Consider the following 19,268-nt stretch of genomic DNA (forward strand, 5'->3'; position numbering starts at 1 on the left):
CTGAGCAGACTACCTCACTGTTGACATAAAGGAGAACAATGGAGGCTTTGAGTGAAAACTGTAATTTTCCATATCCTATTTTCTAACCTCCTTTAATGCCATAGGGGAAGATTTTCTTCTTCCTGTTCCATTTCTTTAGGGATGGTGCTCTATCCTAGTTCTATTCCCCTTACCCCATCTTCAACCTCTCTTCTTTCCTTTTAGCACCTTTTAAAGGTATTCAAATATTCAAAATCCCTTCATTAAAAACAAGAAAAGACCCTTCTTCAACCTTACTCTCTTTCCATCAACTCATTTTTCTCCTTTACTTTTTATAGCTAAACTGTCTATACTAGCTGTCCCCAAATCCCAATTTATCTCCTATAGCAGTTTAGAAGGGTGATATGGTATATATCCCTTTGATTTTCTCAGACCTCAAGATGGCCAAGTGGTATCTAGTGGGCTCCTACTCAGCTAGGCCAGTCACCTCTAGACTTGAGCAGTTTTCTCTGCTCAAATACTGTAATTTTCTTTGTGTACCATGATGTGGTGTGGAAGGACTATCCTATGCCCTTCTCAATCCATAGTAATCTGGATTTGTCCTTGCTAACCCAAAGAAACTATTCCGGGCATTGTAGTGGTTTTCTATTTTCTAAATTCAGTGGATATTTGAATTTACTATTTTACTCTGGGCAGTATCTGACCCCTGATCTCTTTTGACCATGCCTTCTTAAAAAACATCTTTTAATTTAATAAATTCCTTTTCTTCTGCCAGCCTTTTAATTGTTAATATTCCTCAGGATTCAGTCCTCAACCTTTCTCTTTCTAAATTTTACCCTCCCCCAGGTTTCAATCATTATTACAATCACTACTTCATTTTCAACCACTATCTACAGACCAATAACTAACTGTACCATGCATATGTGTATTTGTATGTACATAAGTCTGGGGGAAATACACTAAAATAAATAAATATATTTTAAAAAGTTATACTTAGAATGATTTTCTACTATTCTCAATGCTTCCTTCCCAAATCCTTCATTATGGCTGAAGTATATGCAATTTTCTAAATAATTCTTGATTCCTTTTGCCTTTGTTCTTTTGTGTCTGCTATTTTTCTTCCTAGAATAGCTATTAACATTCATTTAGCACTTAACTATGTGTGAGGCATTATGCTAAGTGTTCTACATACGTATATGTTATTTAAGCCTCTCAAAAACTTCACTTAGTAATTATTATTGTTCTTATCTTAAAGATGAGTAATTTAAATAACCTGCTCAATGACACAGGGCTAGTGGCCTGGTCTGCTCTTCTGCAATCTTCACCTGGCTGATCTCTATAATTCCTACTGATCATTCACTACCCATATTATGTGCCATCTATTTCAGGAGCCTTTTCTAATAACAAATACATTTCACACAATTCAGGTTAGGTAACTCTCCTTCCCCAATTGCCCGATGTACTTTAAAAATCACTCCTCTAAAGGTATGTTTAATGAATAAATAAACCCTTTGTTTGCAATTTATATTCCATGAAAATTTGGTTACATGGAAGGAATCTTATATGACATATATTTCTCAGTAAAATTAATAAATTGGAATTTTGCATAAAATTAGTCCCTTAGACATCCTAACCATAAGTTAGTTGGTTTTTCTGAGCCCAAACAATCATGACACTACTGAAAAAACTGAGTTTTTGGTCTTTTAAGACTGGAGATCAAACACTAGCTTATTATAATTTAGTAAAGTAATGAAACTCTGTGAGGCCTCATGGAGACAAATACCAAAGGCTTCCTGATGCCAATTATATGTCTCTTTCAAAATCAATATGCAAAGGAAAGAGTGCCTACCATTTCCTTGATTTACCCCATTAAAACCAAACGGTATAGAGCAAAGGACACTGACACTGAAAATAATAAATCTCAGTTTAAGTTATGGTTTTTGCTATTACCCAGCTGTAAAAAAACTACCTGGTCTCTCTCAGAACCTTAGCTTTCTTACTTGCAAATAAGGAAATTAAAAGATAAGGAGATCTTAGCTTAAAAAAACAAGAAAACTCCACAAAAAAACCCCTACAAACATCACCATTACGAGCTTAATTGTGTACCCCCAAATTCATTGTGTTTAAGTCCTAACCTCCAGTACACCTCAGGATGTGACTGTACTTGGAAATAGAGCCTTTAAAGAGATAATTAAGGTAAACTGAGGTCAAATGGGTGGGGCATAATCCCAAATGATTGGTGTCCTTATGTGAAGAGGAGGTTAGGAGACAGACATGTGAGGAAAGCAAAGAGTTATCTCTGCATCCCATGGAGTGAGGCTTCAGAAGAAATCAAACTCGCTGATACCTTGAATCTTGGACTGCTAGCCTCCAGAATATAAGAAAATAAATTTCTGTTGTTTAAGTCACACAGTCTGTGGTCTTTTGTTATGGCAGCCCTAGCAAACTAATACAATTGGAATTTCAATACAACCAAAGCAGTGATTCACATAAGATAAAATAACTAACAGCTAGAACCAGGTCTCCTAATCCAAAGAAAAGAGAATCAATAAATGCTATTTAGTTACCCAACATAAAAAGATATGTAGATAATCTACTGGAAAAATGGTTAGTGCAAGGGAAAAGCATTCTCAGAAGTTTACAACAGAAAATCATTAGAAACAAGTGAAATGCATGAAATTATGGGAACAGTTAATTAAAAACAATAGCTGTCAATGTCTATTATGCTAGTCTGCTTACTTTTTGCATATTATCACTAATTTTCACATTCATATAACAAGATGTTATACTCATATTAAAGTTAAAAATAAATTAAAAACTCAGATAAAGTAGGGCCAAAAAACTGGTAAGTAATACACGTGTTTAGAAAGCAGATTAGTCCAGTGGCAATCTTGTGCTACCTTCAAACTATTATTCTGTTTTTCACATATCTCAAGTGAACAGTAATATAATACACACTAAAGAACACTATGTGGCCATGAAAACTGTTAAGAAAACTCAAAGGCTGATGATAGCCTATAGATTTAAAATTTTCTTCCTTCTCATGTTCCAGGTTTTCTTTAATGAGCACATACAAGCTAAAAATAAACACAAGAACTCTTAAAAAAATCGACAGTGAAGCAAACCAAAGATCAAAAAATGAACTTTGGTCCTTCTTTCAACTTCAATGATATATGCTTCTGCCTTTAAAAAGGTGTACAGGAAACCTTTTTAAAAGGTCTCCTTGGGGACCCAGAATTTAAACTTACAATACTGTAGTTTCAGATTATATTCTATTTATGAGTGAATATATTTCCTAGCTTACCTGATGGCTTCTGAATCAATGTGCACAGGTGCAATTCTTTCCAACAGAAATTTGACCATTTCTAGAAAAGGATTTGTTGGCTGCTTAGGATTTGCAAGTTTCCGGGCTATTTCTCTCTATAAAAAGGAAAAGAGTTTTTACGGTAAGTATCATCCTCTTTCATGTTTTTCAAAATAAAAATGATCACAGGCAACAAAAGCATTTAAAGATTCAAAACCATCAGGCGTAAAAAAGCCCTTTTCCTGCTTTACAGCCTGACTAAAATGATATACTCATTAGGCAATCACTAGAAAACCTGGACTGTAGAGAAAAGAAAGGGGGTGACAAGGTATGATTTATGCCCTTTGTCTCATATTTCTCCCATAAAATTAATACCTTGTAAACAATCTTTTTAATGCTCTACTTTTGAAAAAATTAAAACAATTTATACTTTCATGGGTTTCATTGGTTTATTTCATAGTTTGAAAAAATACTTTTATTTCAGTCAACAATTTGCTTTTTTTTTTTTAAAGAGGGGAAGACTTGTAAGTGTATAAAGTTTTTCAGCTCTGGAAGAACACAGTTGAGTTCAAAGACGGTGGCATTACATCAAAGAGCTCCTACAAAGAAAAGATATTACTGCTGGAACTTTCTAAAGAATATAAGGACTTAATGTTTGTAAAGACTGAGTTCTCCAAAGACAAGGTTAAATTTACAATGTGCTGGGCACTGGGGTAAGAAATTTACTTTAATAACAAGGCTTTTAATTGACTATCTCTGATGAATAGGTGAAAAATGTTAGCTGACAAGATAAAGCATATTATAAGTGCTTTCTGAACTATAAAGCAATAACAAATGATAGTCACTCTATTAATTTTTTGTAAAAAAAATTTTTAAGGATATTTGTCCAAGGGGATAAAGGAGAAAGGAAAAATATTTCTATTGTAGTTTCAGTAACATCTTGACACAAATTAACTATAAAGGTCACATTAAATTAGATACCACCCATATTTGTTATTAGAGTGTAAATCCAAAGGACTGAGATTCTGAAGAAAATTTATTAGTCACTAGGAGATGCTTGATTTATTTTGCAAGCTGTAATTAATCAAGCAAAATTTCAGCATTTGAGAAAATAAAAATATTTTAGGGAGTGCTTAGGCCTTATATACTTTGCTCTAAACCACAGATACACATTTAAAATCAACTTAAATACTCTACTTTTTTTTTTTTTTTTGCTGTACGCGGGCCTCTCACTGTTGTGGCCTCTCCCGTTGCGGAGCACAGGCTCAGCGGCCATGGCTCACGGGCCCAGCTGCTCCGCGGCATGTGGGATCTTCCCGGACCGGGGCACGAACCTGTGTCCCCTGCATCGGCAGGCGGACTCTCAACCACTGTGCCACCAGGGAAGCCCCTCTACTATCTTTTGAAATCAGACTTATTTTGTGCAGGTCTCCCAAAGAGGCGATTTTCCCTGACTTCGTATAAAATATAGTTGCTTTAACATAAGATAAAGTCAAGTGATTGTCTAACAACAAATATGCCACTGGAAAATCGCTAGGCAAACTATATCGTCAGTACTAAAAAATGTAAAAACTAGGCATTAGGAAAGAGTTACAGTAATACATATATAAGCATAAGAAAAATAAAGGAAATGCTAACAGGAAAAAGAATAAATCACATTTAAGCACAGTAATAGCACTACATAAAATACACCAATGCATGTAAATAATAATATTAAGGCACAGTTTTAAAAACCTGACATTTTTGTATTCCCATGTAACAATCTTACACTTAAGTAATCCTTCAAACCATATTTTATGTATGTAATATTTAGGTAATCTCTTATAACAATTATTTTAAAATAATATATGTCATAATCATAAGTGATACTGGGGATAAGCAACAAGCCAAATTAGTATGTGGCAAGTAAGCAGCAACAAATAAACAGTTTCCTTGTTTTCTTTACACGCTCCAGAAAAAAAAAGGGGTACTCACACATACTTCCAATACACAAACAGAAACATATACCATATGTAACCCTTTTAGGAAATGACGGCAGAAAGAGTAAGAAAATTAATTCTTTCTATATTCCTGACAATGCTTCAGAAATTTCTGATCAAATCTATGCTATCACTGCAGATTGATATTTACTAGTTACACAGTTACTAGTTACAATTACATAAGTTGTTTAGAATACTTAAGCACTCTTAAGGTATATCAAAGAAATAAGGAAATAGCCCCTATTCTCAAGCAGTTTATAATTTACTAATTTGTTATTACAAAAAAATTTTTAAAGCTTTAAAAAATGCTGCCTCTATATATCTCCTTTCTTTTTCATACATATCTGCTTTCTCATTCTGACAATAAGAAATACCTATTTGTTTAAAAAAAAAAAAAGTGGACTTCCCTGGTGGTGCAGTGGTTAAGAATCTACCTGTCAATGCTGGGGACACTGGTTCAATCCCTGGTCCGGGAAGGTCCCACATGCTGCAGAGCAACTAAGCCTGTGTGCCACAACTACTGAGCCCACGTGCCACAACTACTGAAGCCCACGTGCCTAGAGCCCATGCTCCGCAACAAAGAGAAGCCACTGCAATGAGAAGCCCACACACTGCAACGAAGCGTAGCCCCCGTGTGCCACAACTAGAGAAAGCCTGCATGCAGCAATGAACACCCAACACAGCCAAAAATAAATAATTTTTTTTTAAAATTAAAAAAATTTAAAAAGTTAAAAAAGAAAGTATTCTTTCACATACACGGTATTTCCTCTTGTATAATTTACTGCTTTCCTAGCTAATAAAAATGATTCCTGACGGACTTCCCTGGTGGTCCAGTGGTTAAGACTCCATGCTCCCAATGCAGGGAGCCCGGGTTCGATCCCTGGCCAGATCCCATATGCCGCAACTAAGAGATCCCGCATGTCACAACTAAAAAAAAAAGATCCCACATGCTGCAATGAAGATACCGCATGCAGCAACAAAGATCCCATGTGCCAGCAGTGCAGCCAAATAAATTAAAAAACAAAGGCTTCTGCATTAAAAAAAAAAAAGATTCCTGAAAGGATTTGGATTATCAATATTTTTCTGTAGCTGGAATCAGTAAACTAGATAAAACACATCTCTCACAAGAAATAATTTCCAAAGGTTTAACTTTCATGTTAGTGACCTATTCTTTTGGATTCCTGGGCCCAATTCCAACATGGTGAACAGGGGCGGGGGGGGGGTGTCCCCCCGCCACCAACAAGCAATTCTCTGCACACAAGCAGAGCATACTAAAATTCAATCTCTACCCCTCACCCGCCCAACTCTCCCACTTCAGATGCCAGTAGCAAGCCCAGGTTTACCTGTACCTCTAACCAAATGACTATAAATCAGAGGTTCCCACAACCCCCATCCCCTCCTTGGGCTCAATTAATTTGCTAGACTGGCTCACAGAACTCAGAGAAACATTTTCTTACTACTGCTAGATCACTGGTTTATTATAAAAGTATATAACTCAGGAACAGCCAGATGGAAGAAATGCATAGGACAAGGAAAGGACGAGCTTCCATGCTCTCTATTCGCTTGCTACTCTCTGCAAATCTCTACATGTTCACTAAACCAGAAGCTCTCTGAACTGTGTCCTTTTGGGGTTTTATGGAGGCTTCATTACATAGGCATGATTTGGTGGCACAGCGGTTAAGAATCCACCTGCCAATACAGGGGACACTGGTTCGATCCCTGGTCCAGGAAGATCCCACATGCCACGAAGCAACTAAGCCCGTGAGCCACAATTACCAAGCCCGCGTGCCGCAACTACTAAAGCCCGCACACTCTAGGGTCCGTGTGCCACGACTACTGAGCCCGCGTGCTCCAACTACTGCAGCCTACACACCTAGAGCCCGTGCTCCACAACAAGAGAAGCCACCACAATGAGAAGCCCGCGCACTGCAACGAAGAGTAGCCCCTGCTCGCCGCAACTAGAGAGAGCCCGTGTGCAGCAACGAAGACCCAACGCGGCCAAAAAAACAAACAAAAATTATATTAAAAGAAAACAGGAAGCATTCTATGACTGTTAAATAGCGTAAGTTAGCATCTCTCTCTCCTTTTGTTTTTTTCTTCTCGACCTCCTCCAGGAGATATAACTATGCTAATACATACCAACAAGGCCTGAATCTCAGATTTCTAAATATAACTGCTGGAGGCTACATATACATCATTATCTTCTCCTATCCCTAAAGTATCTCCTCTGATATCCAGTCATCCCAACTAGAAATAAAGCAGTCATTCTTCATATACTGGTCTAATTCCTACTCATCCTTTAAGATTCAACTCAGGAATGACTTATTCTAGAACAAGCTATTCCCATTTCCACCCCTGCCTGGGATGAAGCGCATGATTCTATCAGAATATTTAACACACTGTATTCTCTATTGAAATATTTGCCTGCCTCTGTCACCTAAACAGCAACTTCGGTGAGAGAGCATGTATAATACAATTTACTAAATTATGTAATGAATTATAATGGTGTAGGCTTGACCAAAGGACAAAATATACTTTGGACTTCTGAAGACACAATGCATATCCAAATAATCCCGCAAGGAAGGTTTTTCTTTAAAGTATAGTCCGTGAACTACTCATCAGAATCACTTTGAGACTTTGCTAAAAGATGGAGATTCAGGACCCCACGCTAGACCTATTTTAATAATTCTTAGTGTTTGTCATGTATATGTAACATCATAAGAATTACTATCTATTTACATCCTATAGGGCAGTGCAAGGGGCCCTCTAGTAGGCCGTACATAAATTTTAATTTTATCTTATTCATTCAACAATCCAATGAGGTTGATAATATTTATAGGTGAAGAATATGAGGCTCAGAAATGCTGAGTAACTTATTAAAGGTCAAATTGGTAGTAAATGCTGAAATTCAAACCTAGGACTGTCTCAAATGCTGAATCAACAATATTCCTGGAAAATCTTAAAATTTGGGAACCATGGTCATAGGAACATGCTAGAGGATAAAATAGCAAGCAGAGCTGAAGCTATGGCAAATAAGTGGTCCTCCACTAGAACCAAGGTGTGGAAACTCAAAACCTGAAGTCCAAAGAGAAAGCAAATCTATACAGCACGTATTTCAATACCATTGCTCACCTTCTCACTATACCATCATGTATACTCGCATTAATCTACGGTATGTGTCTATTCATATTCCTCGCTCGAAGTACTTTCGCTAAAATTTTTTAGGAATGGAATTGAAACAAAAGGGGAAAAATATCAGATCTCCACTCCTACTAACTGTTACTGAGGAAAAAAGGAATGTGGATATTAAAGGATATGTATAACTAATAACAATAGCCTTTGGGGAGAAGGACAAAATGATACAGATGTTCTGGGAAACAGCAAAACTATTCTAACGGTGGTTGTTTTCCTGAGCATTTAAAGGGTATTACAAATCCTACTTTACACATGAGAACATAGAGGTAAAGTTAAATAATGTGCTCAGAATACACAATGCTAATGTAAGCTAAGAGAGAAATTACTGTGAAACCATTTACCAAAGAAAATGAACTAAAAAATACGAAGAGTAGAAATTTTCCCCTCTGGAACAGAGTTCTTTTAGCCATTTGGTGGCCCATTTCTTAAATATCCTCAGAATAACCTCCCCTCCAAAAAGGTGTCATTACCATGCTCTTTCCAGTGCAAGTCCAGTCCTCATCTCCACCTTCCTGCTTCCTACAATCAATTCATCCTGAGATGTTTTCCTTACAACATCTGTTTTACATATACATTTTGGATTTGGTAACTCTTAGATATTTCTGTTCTGACAAATAGTAGGAATTCATGTTAGTACCATTTCTCAAACTCAAGCTCAAGTCTTATTTTTCTCAGACCAAAAAATACCACTTGATTGTTCATTCTCAAGGTCCACATTTCTTGAGCAGTACTCAGTCTGTACTGGTTCTTGCAAACAATGATGAAATGTATAGAAAGAGCACTATTGAGGGTCTGTGAGATCTGGACTCTACTTGCAGCACAGCCACTATAACCAGCTGTGAAACACTGGATGAGAAACTTCATCTCTTTAAAATTCAATCCCTACCTGTAAAATGAAGTGGTTAAACCAATTCTCTCTGCATTTTTTTCAAGCTATTTCATTCTATGATCAATTATATTAGTAGATGCCCGGCAGAATACAGTATTCTGGAACTAGAATTCTAAATGCCGAAGAAGTAAATGAAACCTTTAAATGTTCTCAGCAAACCATCCTGTTCAGAAGTGCAAAGAGTGAAGTATTCTGGGCACCTGGCACAAGCACATCCCTAGGCCCAGTGGAAGAGTCCACTGCTTCCTTCCCTAAACTGGCTTCCTCCCACCTGTTCCTGATTACGCCTTTTTTTTTTTTTTTTTTTTTTTTTTTTTTGCAGTACGCGGGCGTCTCACTGTTGTGGCCTCTTCCGTTGCGAAGCACAGGCTCCGGACGCACAGGCTCAGCGGCCATGGCTCACGGGCCCAGCCGCTCCGCGGCACGTGGGATCTTCCCGGACCGGGGCACAAACCGTGTCCCCTGCATCGGCAGGCGGACTCTCAACCACTGTGCCACCAGGGAAACCCGACTCCTCTTTTAAGATCCACTTAGAGACCCTATATCCCTACTAGACTGAAAAAAATACATACTCCACGTTCCCAGATGACTTTGTATATACATCTATTATAGTCCTTATCCCTTATCACATATTTAAATAATTATCTTTCTAGAACAAAGTTAGACATAAATAACTGAAATGATTTTCTTTCTCTTATTCATCTCTGTAAGCCTGGTCGCAAGCACAGTGTTTGTCATATATGTGTAATACTATAGAAATGCAATTTATTTAAATCCTAAAGGGCAGTCTAGGGCCATGTATCTATATCTATATAGGATATCTGTATCTATCTCCTCTTAATAATCCTGTGAGGTTGTTAACATGTAGAGATGAGAAAAATGAGTCTCAAAAATACTGAACTTACTAAAGGTCTCACTGGTAGTAAATGGTAAATATGAAATTAAACAGAAACGGTCTCATAAAATGCTAAATAAATGAATGGATGAATTTTTCCTTCCTGATATTGTCAACAATTGGTTTTCTCTATAAAATAAAGAGTCTAAGAATAGAATGAAGACAAAAGCCTAAATAGGAATTACCTTATCTATAAATGCGTATATGCCAATGTAACTATTGTTGATTTACCTACTAATACATGGGAGAAGAAAATACACACACAACACACAAAAGCATTTAATTTACCTAATGAATGTCTACTAAATACAAAGCATTTTATCTTGCTCAATTCCTAGGATCAATCTCCCTGGCTTAGTTCTCTAGTGTTTTTCCTGGAATTTGGCTGACGAGTGGTAAGTAAAGAGAACTAAATTGACCACAGATATACTCCTAGGTAATTCAGAGCTCACAGTATTGTTAAACTCACACAAATAAAATAATCTATGTAAAGAAGGCTTTAATGAAATGTAAGTTTCTATAAGCAAAGCTAGGAGAACAAATATAAAAGTATAATTTACTAACCACACAAACATCTGCCTGTTTGCACGAACAGGTTGGACTGATTAACAACTCCAACTGAGACCGCAGTTTTTCATCATCACCAAGGACTTGGTTAAATTTCTTCACAAAATCTTGTGCTTTCCCAGGGTCAGGCAAATTCTCTATAAAATTCAAAGAGAATCAATACTACAAAAGAAAAACCACTAAACTAAAAGCAAGCTGTCTTAAAAAATACTGCTGAGGCATCAAAAGATAATCAGTCAATCTGGCTCTTAGAAATAAAATTATTAAGAAAAGGATTACTTTTTCTTACTTAGTATTAAATTGATAGTCCCCCTGGGTAAATTATTTGATGTCTACTATATACCTACGGAGTGAATAAACATACTCACTTGCTATGGTCATCAGTTTTCCAAACATGGCAGAACAGTTAGCCTCAGACTGAAATTTAAAACAAAAACAAAAGCTGTCACATGTGCTACCAAATTTTGGTAAGAAAAATATACTCAGTATTGTACATTTTTTTAAGTTAAAAATCCATCACAATATACCCACTAGAAAATGGCTTACCATATCTACACCCTATGTTGATGACAAAGAACTATGAAGTACCCACAACTATTAAGTTAGCACAAATAGAATGAAAGGAGATGCCAGCAGGAAGTTATTTAAAAATTTTTAAGAGTATATAACTTTCATAGGAAAGTTATCTTGCCAGGAGACTGAACAGAGAAGATAATGAAAACAATTATCATATCAAAATTACTGTGAAACCATACACCAAAGAAAATTAAATAAAAATGTGGAGAGCAGAAAAATTTTCTTTCTGAATAGAGTTCTATCAGCTATTTTGTGGCCCATTACTTAATATATCACCTCCCCTCCTACTGCCCTTTCCTCCATTACAACAAGAGTATTATTTTATTATTGAATCTGCATGGTCCCATGAACCACCCGCTTTTGTTAAAGTTTTGTTGGATCGCGGTCATACCCATTCATTTGTATCTCTGACTGTTTCTGCACCACGAAGGCAGAGTTAAGCAGTCATGGAGACTGTATGGCTGGCAAAGCCTAAATTTTTACTATCTGGTCATTTACAAAAAAAAGTTCGACAACCCTTGCTTGGGCCACTGAGGGGTCTCTGTGTATGGTTCCCTGGTTAAGAACACCTATTCTAGCAAATATGTTTAGAAATATATTAAGAGATTATTCAAATTTCTTTTATCCACCTTCCAGAAAATGTTGGGCAGTATTTCTTTGTTAATTTGACTTTGGCATATTCAAAGGATTGATACTTGATTTGATACTGACTCTATAATAAAGGACCAAATCACAGAGCAAAAAACATTTATGACTTCTAATTTTATATTAAGGTTTAATTCTAATGATTTGATAATTGATAAACTATAACTTCTTAGTGTCTAAATACTTGATAAGTTGGAAAACACCATTTCTTTGCTCATGCTGGAAAATAAAATTTTGTTATATTCATGTGAAATGCAAATTTAGCTTGGATAACCACAGAAATTGTTTAACTGACATGTGGAAAACAAAACACATGAAATACTTTTTGCTTGCTTCATTATATATGACTATAGAAAAATGAACAATGACTAAAACTGAATTTAAATAAAACACCATGAACCTACCGTAGGCTGCTTGTGCAAATCCAATAGTTCTCGTACATGACTTCTAAGCATGTTCTGACACTTCCACATTTCATTGAGAGCCCTGTAAATAGTTAAAAATATGAAAAAAGTACATAATAAAACAATACTGGTAACTACTCAACCTTACTACTTCTCTTACACCATTCTTCTACATCTACCTAAAATTTTAAGCACCAGAAAATTTACTTATTAGGATTAACAGAGTTTAGTTTAAATTACTTAATATAAGGCTTCTTATGAGAGAAAATATTTGAGAAGTTTCTAAGGATGAACAGGATCATGCCAGGTAAACTGAAGGAACTGAGACAGTCTAAGCAGAGGAAGCCAGAATGTTCTGCTACAAAGAGAGATAAAATGTCATCAAAGCCCATGGCACATACAGGAAAGTGAAAAAAAATTTATAGGCTTGGAGCACAGAATGTGATTGGGGGAGCATAAGGAAGCTGGAACATACAATAGAAAAGGATCAGATCATGAAAGCCTTTTTATGCCAGGCTAAGGGGGTATGCATGAAGCAGTGTAGACTATTTCAAAAAATGAATTTCTTAGAAATGATGTGGATTCAAAATGCTAAATTAAACTGAGTTTCTTTATTCTAGACTCTTTTCTCTCCACGAAAGCAGATTTTCTTCTCTCACAAACCCACTCTGTAATTTCCGGTGCCAAAAAGACCTCTGGGAAGTTAGTCTATCTCTGAGTACTCTTTGTCAAGTATTTTGAAATATAAACAGAGATCAAGACCTTAGGCCGGGGTTTACTACCTACAGTGAACATTATAAACCACTTTCAAATCCTTTTTTAAAATGATGGCTAATGTCTCCTAATAGGATGCACCAAGGATACATTACTCTGTGGACTTTCTGCTGAAAATGCATAATCTTGATCCAATGATGAGGAAACACTGGGTGAATCCAAACTGAGAGAACATTCTACAAAATAACTGGCCTAGGCAATACTCTTCTGGAAAATGTCAAAGTCATAAAAGACAAAGACAGACTGAGGAATGGTTCCAAATTAAAAAAGACTAGAGACATGATAATTAAACATGCAATGTGTAATCCTAGAAAGGGAAAAAAACATCCAAAAAGGACATTATTTGACAATTGAAGAAATCTGAATACACACTGGATTAGACAATATTTTAAAATGTTAAATCTCCTGATTTTCATAAAGGCACTCTAGTTATATAAAAGAGTATCCTTGTTCTTAGGGAATACACACTGAAGTATTAGAGGTAAAGGGATCCAATGTCTGCAAATTACTATCAATGGATCAGAAGAAAATACATATATAAAGTATGTGCAAATGGCAAATGATAAAAAGCAAATGGTCAAAAATTATGAATCTGGCTAAAGAGTATATCACGAAGCTTTGTTTTATTCTCACAACTTTTCTGTAAATTTGAAATTATAAGAAATTAAAGGCAATATATATATATATGTAAATGGAACAGCTGAGGTTCTTATTCAGAAAAATCAGAATTCTCAATGACAGGAGTTATTTCGTTTTTTAAAAGCTTTATTAAAGTGGAATGTCCACACATCCTAGGTAGCCTGGGATAGTTAAAGTTTATGCCAGTTGTCTGAACAAAATTATTACTAGTGCCTCCTTTCAATCTCAAAAATATCTCAGTTTGGACAATCAATCACATGGTTATTCTACATAGAAGTGATCTGGACACGCTCTCCTGACAAAGAACCAGTTCTTAGCTCTTAGGCTTAGTATGGTAAAGCTCCAGTAGTATGATTCAGATCTCAGCCAACAGGTGACCAAAAGATAATTTTGACACGGGGACTTCTTTGAATCCCTGAAACCATATTACTGGCTCAGTTGCCAAATATGCCTATGCATATAGGAATATTTTTGCTTTTAACTTAACTGGACTTATATAATAAAAATTTCCTCTATAAATACTTATCTGAGGTTCTTGATTCAACCAGAAGAAGCAACAACCCTATCAACAACAATTAATTAAATAAGATGAAGTAATTTTATAAAATCTTCAAGAAATACTCCAATCATTTAAAAAGTAACTCACTTGACAGCATTTGGATCCAAACTAGCATATAAATAATACAAGCATTTCATTCTCTCTTCTGTTTCCAGGTTGTGGGGGACAAGATACTGAGCAAAGATTTTCTCTACCAACAGTCTACGAGGCAAACAAACAAAAAACCCAAATAACAAAATTATTCTATTTGTTAGACGCCACAGCCATTTCATATTTTATCCACCTCATGCAAAGATATCACACCAATGATGAAACTTATCTGTGAAAATACAATGGAAAAGATCAGTATGTGATCAAAGCTTTTCCTTGCAAGTATGGCTATTTTAAAATTTAGAGCTACTGTTGCTATTTGTGACTTTATGTTTTATCAGTATGAAACATTTGTCCTAAAAGGGTTATATATTATTCCTAAGCACAGGGTGCTAGGCTGTTCTACCTGTTTTCTTCATCAGTCTGGAGCTATAGCAAATTACTTAACATTACACATAAAGCTATGATCTCAAGAATAATTAATTCTCAAAAAAAAAAAATTTCCTTTGATTATTTTGGCTCCTTTCCCATGTTGTCACATTTAGTAAAATCAGGGGGCTCTTCCTTCATCTTCCTGAAAATTCAGCTTTTCTTATGCACATCTGTCTCCTTTCCACATTCTAAATTCCTCACCAATATTAAAATATCCTTCTTGCTAAGCTTATAATTATTATTCAACATCACTGGAATAAGAAAATTTAAGGGCTCTTCATTAGTCAATGAAATACATAATCGATCATGTCAAAGTAGTCAGTCTAACTCAATAAAACACTGCAAAGTATTTTGCAAAAACCGAAATCATTACTATAATCCAACAGAGAATTGTAAGTAATATTCAGAAAATGAAAACAATATAAGTTCTCATCTCAAGAGAAGAATTTCCTAACCATGCACGGGGCCGAATGTTAAAGACATTGTGGTGATCATTAGGCAATATATACAAATATAGAATCATTATGTCATACACTTGAAATTTAATGTAATTCTGTATGTCACTTATACTTCAATAAAAAAATACAGTAATACCTCTATTGGTACTTACAGTGTTGTAAAAAGGAAAAAATAACTAACAGTTATTAAATAGTGCTACTCTGCCAGGCAGTAAGCTAGGGGGCATTACATTCATTATTTTATTTAATCCATAAGACAATTCTGTAAGAAAGGCTTATTATTACTCCTTTTTAGATAAAATCAAGTACACAGAAGTTAAATCAGCTGTGCATGGGCACAGATCTAATAACGGGCAGAATGAATATTTGGTCTCTGGTCTGAGTCCAAATCTCATGCATATTTCACTATTATTATGCTAACTCACAGTCTTGGCTGGAATCTTATTTAAACATGGTATGTCTAAATATGTAGAAAGTGGTTTCTAAACTTAGAGAAACTAATTATTATGAAAAAATTAAACAGAAATATTTAAAAATTAAAAGCACTTTTATATTCAACCATTTTACCAACAAATTAGACTCACTTGTCATCGATGCTATTCTGATAATATATATGCAAAAGTTTGTCCTTTATCCAGCTGACTTTCTCTGCAGCTTCCTTTCCTGCTTCACCATGAAGACAGTATTTCTTATAAAGCTGAGCCAGACCCATCATAGCTTCTTTTCTTACTCGCCACTAGAAAGTATAAAGTTTACTGGATAAGCTAGATACCAAACTTTAGTATACAAATCTGCAAAAATTACCATTTCTTCACTAGGTTGCACAATGAGATTTATGTGTGCATAGATTAGCACAATATTAATTTTCAAAAAAGGCAGACAAATCACTTAACCAACAATTTTGATTATGTTCCTATTTAGAAATCATCCAGTGCAAATACTGCTAAATCACCTACCAATTTTTTATTTCCCTCAAAGCCAAGCAATAGTAAATCTTACAAAGATTTCATTAGATTCTGTCTAAAAAAAATTTGGCCAAGTTTTAGAAGTGATTAAAAAATAAAAGAGAAAGCGTATAATTCACTCTGCAAACAAAAGCCCTATCGTCTGGAATGTTTTGTCCTAGTTACATCCCTTTTGATATTAACTCAGAATAATAAGAGCAAAATTTAGCATCAAGATTTTAGAATTACAAAGTTGGAAAGCACCTTAGTGATCATCTTAAGTGAACTTCCTTACGTGGATTAAAAGGGCAAATTATTTACCTAGTCACATCCTAGTCCGTGAAAGATTCTTTGGGACTTAAAGAGATTGGAATGGTTTATGAGGAGGAAAGAAAGGTGGTGAGAGGAGAGTGGACAGAAAAGTAGACTATAAAAATCTAGAGTTAGAACAACAGTACGATGTAATAATAATCACAAGTTATTTGTCTCAATAACAAATCAGAGTATACTTATCTTTGGCTTATTTTTTAAAAAATATATTTGTTTATTTTGTGGCTGCATTAGGTCTTCCTTGCTGCACGCGGGCTTTCCCTAGTTGTGGCAAGCGGGGGCTATTCTTGGTTGTGGTGCGTGGGCTCAGTAGTTGTGGCTCGCAGGCTCTAGAGCGCAGGCTCAATAGGTGTGGCGCACATGCTTAGCTGCTCCGCGGCATGTGGGATCTTCCCAGACCAGGGCTCGAACCCATGTCCCCTGCATTGGCAGGCAGATTCTCAACTACTGTGGCACCAGGGGAGTCCCATCTTTGGCTTGTTTAAGTTAATACTTTCTTATAATTTTTTAGTATAATTTTCTCATTTGTATGCTATTTGGTAGATGAAATGAAATTCTGTTCCCATATAACAGGTAACAGATGTCTTTTGACATGTCTAACATGAAACAAAAGAATGTAAGCCGTGAAATCAAAGATTTAAGTCCTGTCCCCACATTTTATAGAAAACAAAATTCAGAAAGGCTATACTCAAGGTCATTTAATTCATTACACCAAAAACCAGTTCCTAAAATGTACAGTAGGTGTTATTTGAATTATTAGACCATATCATACAGTCTCAGTTAGCAAGAATCATTTATTCAACTCTTCCTGAAACTATAAACAAACACTGACAGGAGTAGGAGTGAACTGTTTCTAAAAGGAGGAAGTAACACAAACGGCAATACCTGAAATCTGGTTTGGGAGTAGGGGGGAGTAGGGGGCAGGGGAGAGGGGGTAGTTAACAACTAACCAGTAGGGAGTGTCATTTCATTTAAATTAAAGCCAAGGGGAAAAAACTCTCAGAGTTAGAATTACTGACACAGTTGAACAAGTTAGACGGTGTCTACTTTATGTATCTGTTTCCTACGACTATTTCAAAAGAACTTAAGGAATGCATCTTGCTCCTAAGTGTCTATCGACAGATGAATGGATAAAGAAGATGTGGCACATATATACAATGGAATATTACTCAGCCATAAAAAGAAATGAAATTGAGTTATTTGTAGTGAGGTGGATGGACCTAGAGTCTGTCCTACAGAGTGAAGTAAGTCAGAAAGAGAAAAACAAATACCGTATGCTAGCACATTATATATGGAATCTAAAAAAAAAACAAAAAAGGTTCCGAAGAACCTAGGGGCAGGACAGGAATAAAGACACAGAGAACGGACTTGAGGACACGGGGAGGGGGAAGGGTAAGCTGGGACGAAGTGAGAGAGTGGCATGGACATATATACGCTACCAAATGTAAAACAGAGAGCTAGTGGGAAGCAGCCGCATGGCACAGAGAGATCAGCTCAGTGCTTTGTCTCCACCTAGAGGGGTGGGATAGGGAGGGTGGTGGGGAGACGCAAGACGGAGGTGATATGGGGATATATGTATATATATAGCTGATTCACTTTGTTATACAGCAGAAACTAACACAACAATGTAAAGCAATTATACGCCAATAAAGATGTTAAAAAAAAAGAATGCATCTTGCTATATCTCTATAGCAAGATACTGCTTTTCTACCCTGAAATTATAGCTAAATTACATTGGTTTCAAGAGGGTAGCAGATTTTCAACTATGCTTCAAATAAAATACCACACTGCAAAGGCAACCTTTGTTGAAGATGTTAATAAGTAACACATTTAATCAGCCTGCCTTGCCTGTGTATCTCTTACTCATGGTTGACACTTTCTTAGCAACTGCTACTACTGTTCTTAGTACTGCTTTTCTTTATCAACCCACGTTTTTAACTGCATCCACATGGAGGAAATTACACAAAAAGAATAGTAACTAAACATCATTTCGGCCCTTAGCTTAGCACAGCAATATGGAAACACCACTTTCACAGAAAGTATGATATTCTAAGACAGTTACTTTTGAAGATGCTAACTATAAAAGAAATAAATACTGGTGATCAATCACTATCATTCTGAAACTCATCATGTAAGTGTAAAGGTAAAATAAAACTTTAATTTAGCTGCTCTTTTTGTAAAGGTAGGCTAAAAAACCCATGCCTAAGATCTGAAAAGCTACAGAATCCAATGTATTCATTTGTAAAGATAATTAAAAGATACACAGGAAACATACAAATTATTAGCTTTTTATTTGGTATTGTATTAGTTTGACTTTCACACAGAAAAACTTTAAATAGAAAATAATTTCTATTGTATTTTGCTAACAATGTAAACACAGTAAATTATAAAAGAATAAAATTCCTCAGATTTTACCCGTTTGTCCAGTGTTCTTTCTCTTACAAAGCCAAGTAGCTGATCATTTACTAAGGCAAGGTCTCTTTTGGCAGCTGTTATTATAGTAACAATGACATCATGACGAATAGCTTCTTCTGGATCATGTGATCTAACTTTCAAGTATTCTGAAATAGGAGAAAAAATTAAGCTAAATGTTAGCTATAACATTCACT

The 19,268-nt window shown here is 35.7% G+C and overlaps 1 protein-coding gene across 8 annotated transcripts in view; it reads right to left on the reverse strand.

Moving 5' to 3' along the window:
- The window catches only part of PDS5A (PDS5 cohesin associated factor A), a 127,211-nt gene that overhangs the window by 41,138 nt on the left and 66,805 nt on the right, over positions 1 to 19,268 (reverse strand). For all 8 annotated transcript variants that reach the window (XM_060299245.1, XM_030881086.2, XM_060299244.1 and 5 more), the window contains exons 11-17: positions 19,075 to 19,220; positions 15,970 to 16,121; positions 14,493 to 14,606; positions 12,434 to 12,515; positions 11,177 to 11,225; positions 10,806 to 10,945; positions 3,284 to 3,399 (exon numbers count right to left, since the gene is read on the reverse strand). In XM_060299245.1, the coding sequence (XP_060155228.1) occupies positions 3,284 to 3,399; positions 10,806 to 10,945; positions 11,177 to 11,225; positions 12,434 to 12,515; positions 14,493 to 14,606; positions 15,970 to 16,121; positions 19,075 to 19,220 (799 nt within the window). The remainder of the gene's footprint in view (positions 1 to 3,283; positions 3,400 to 10,805; positions 10,946 to 11,176; positions 11,226 to 12,433; positions 12,516 to 14,492; positions 14,607 to 15,969; positions 16,122 to 19,074; positions 19,221 to 19,268) is intronic.

The sequence above is a fragment of the Globicephala melas genome, chromosome 5 (genome assembly GCF_963455315.2).
Source record: "Globicephala melas chromosome 5, mGloMel1.2, whole genome shotgun sequence".
Taxonomy (NCBI): domain Eukaryota; kingdom Metazoa; phylum Chordata; class Mammalia; order Artiodactyla; family Delphinidae; genus Globicephala; species Globicephala melas.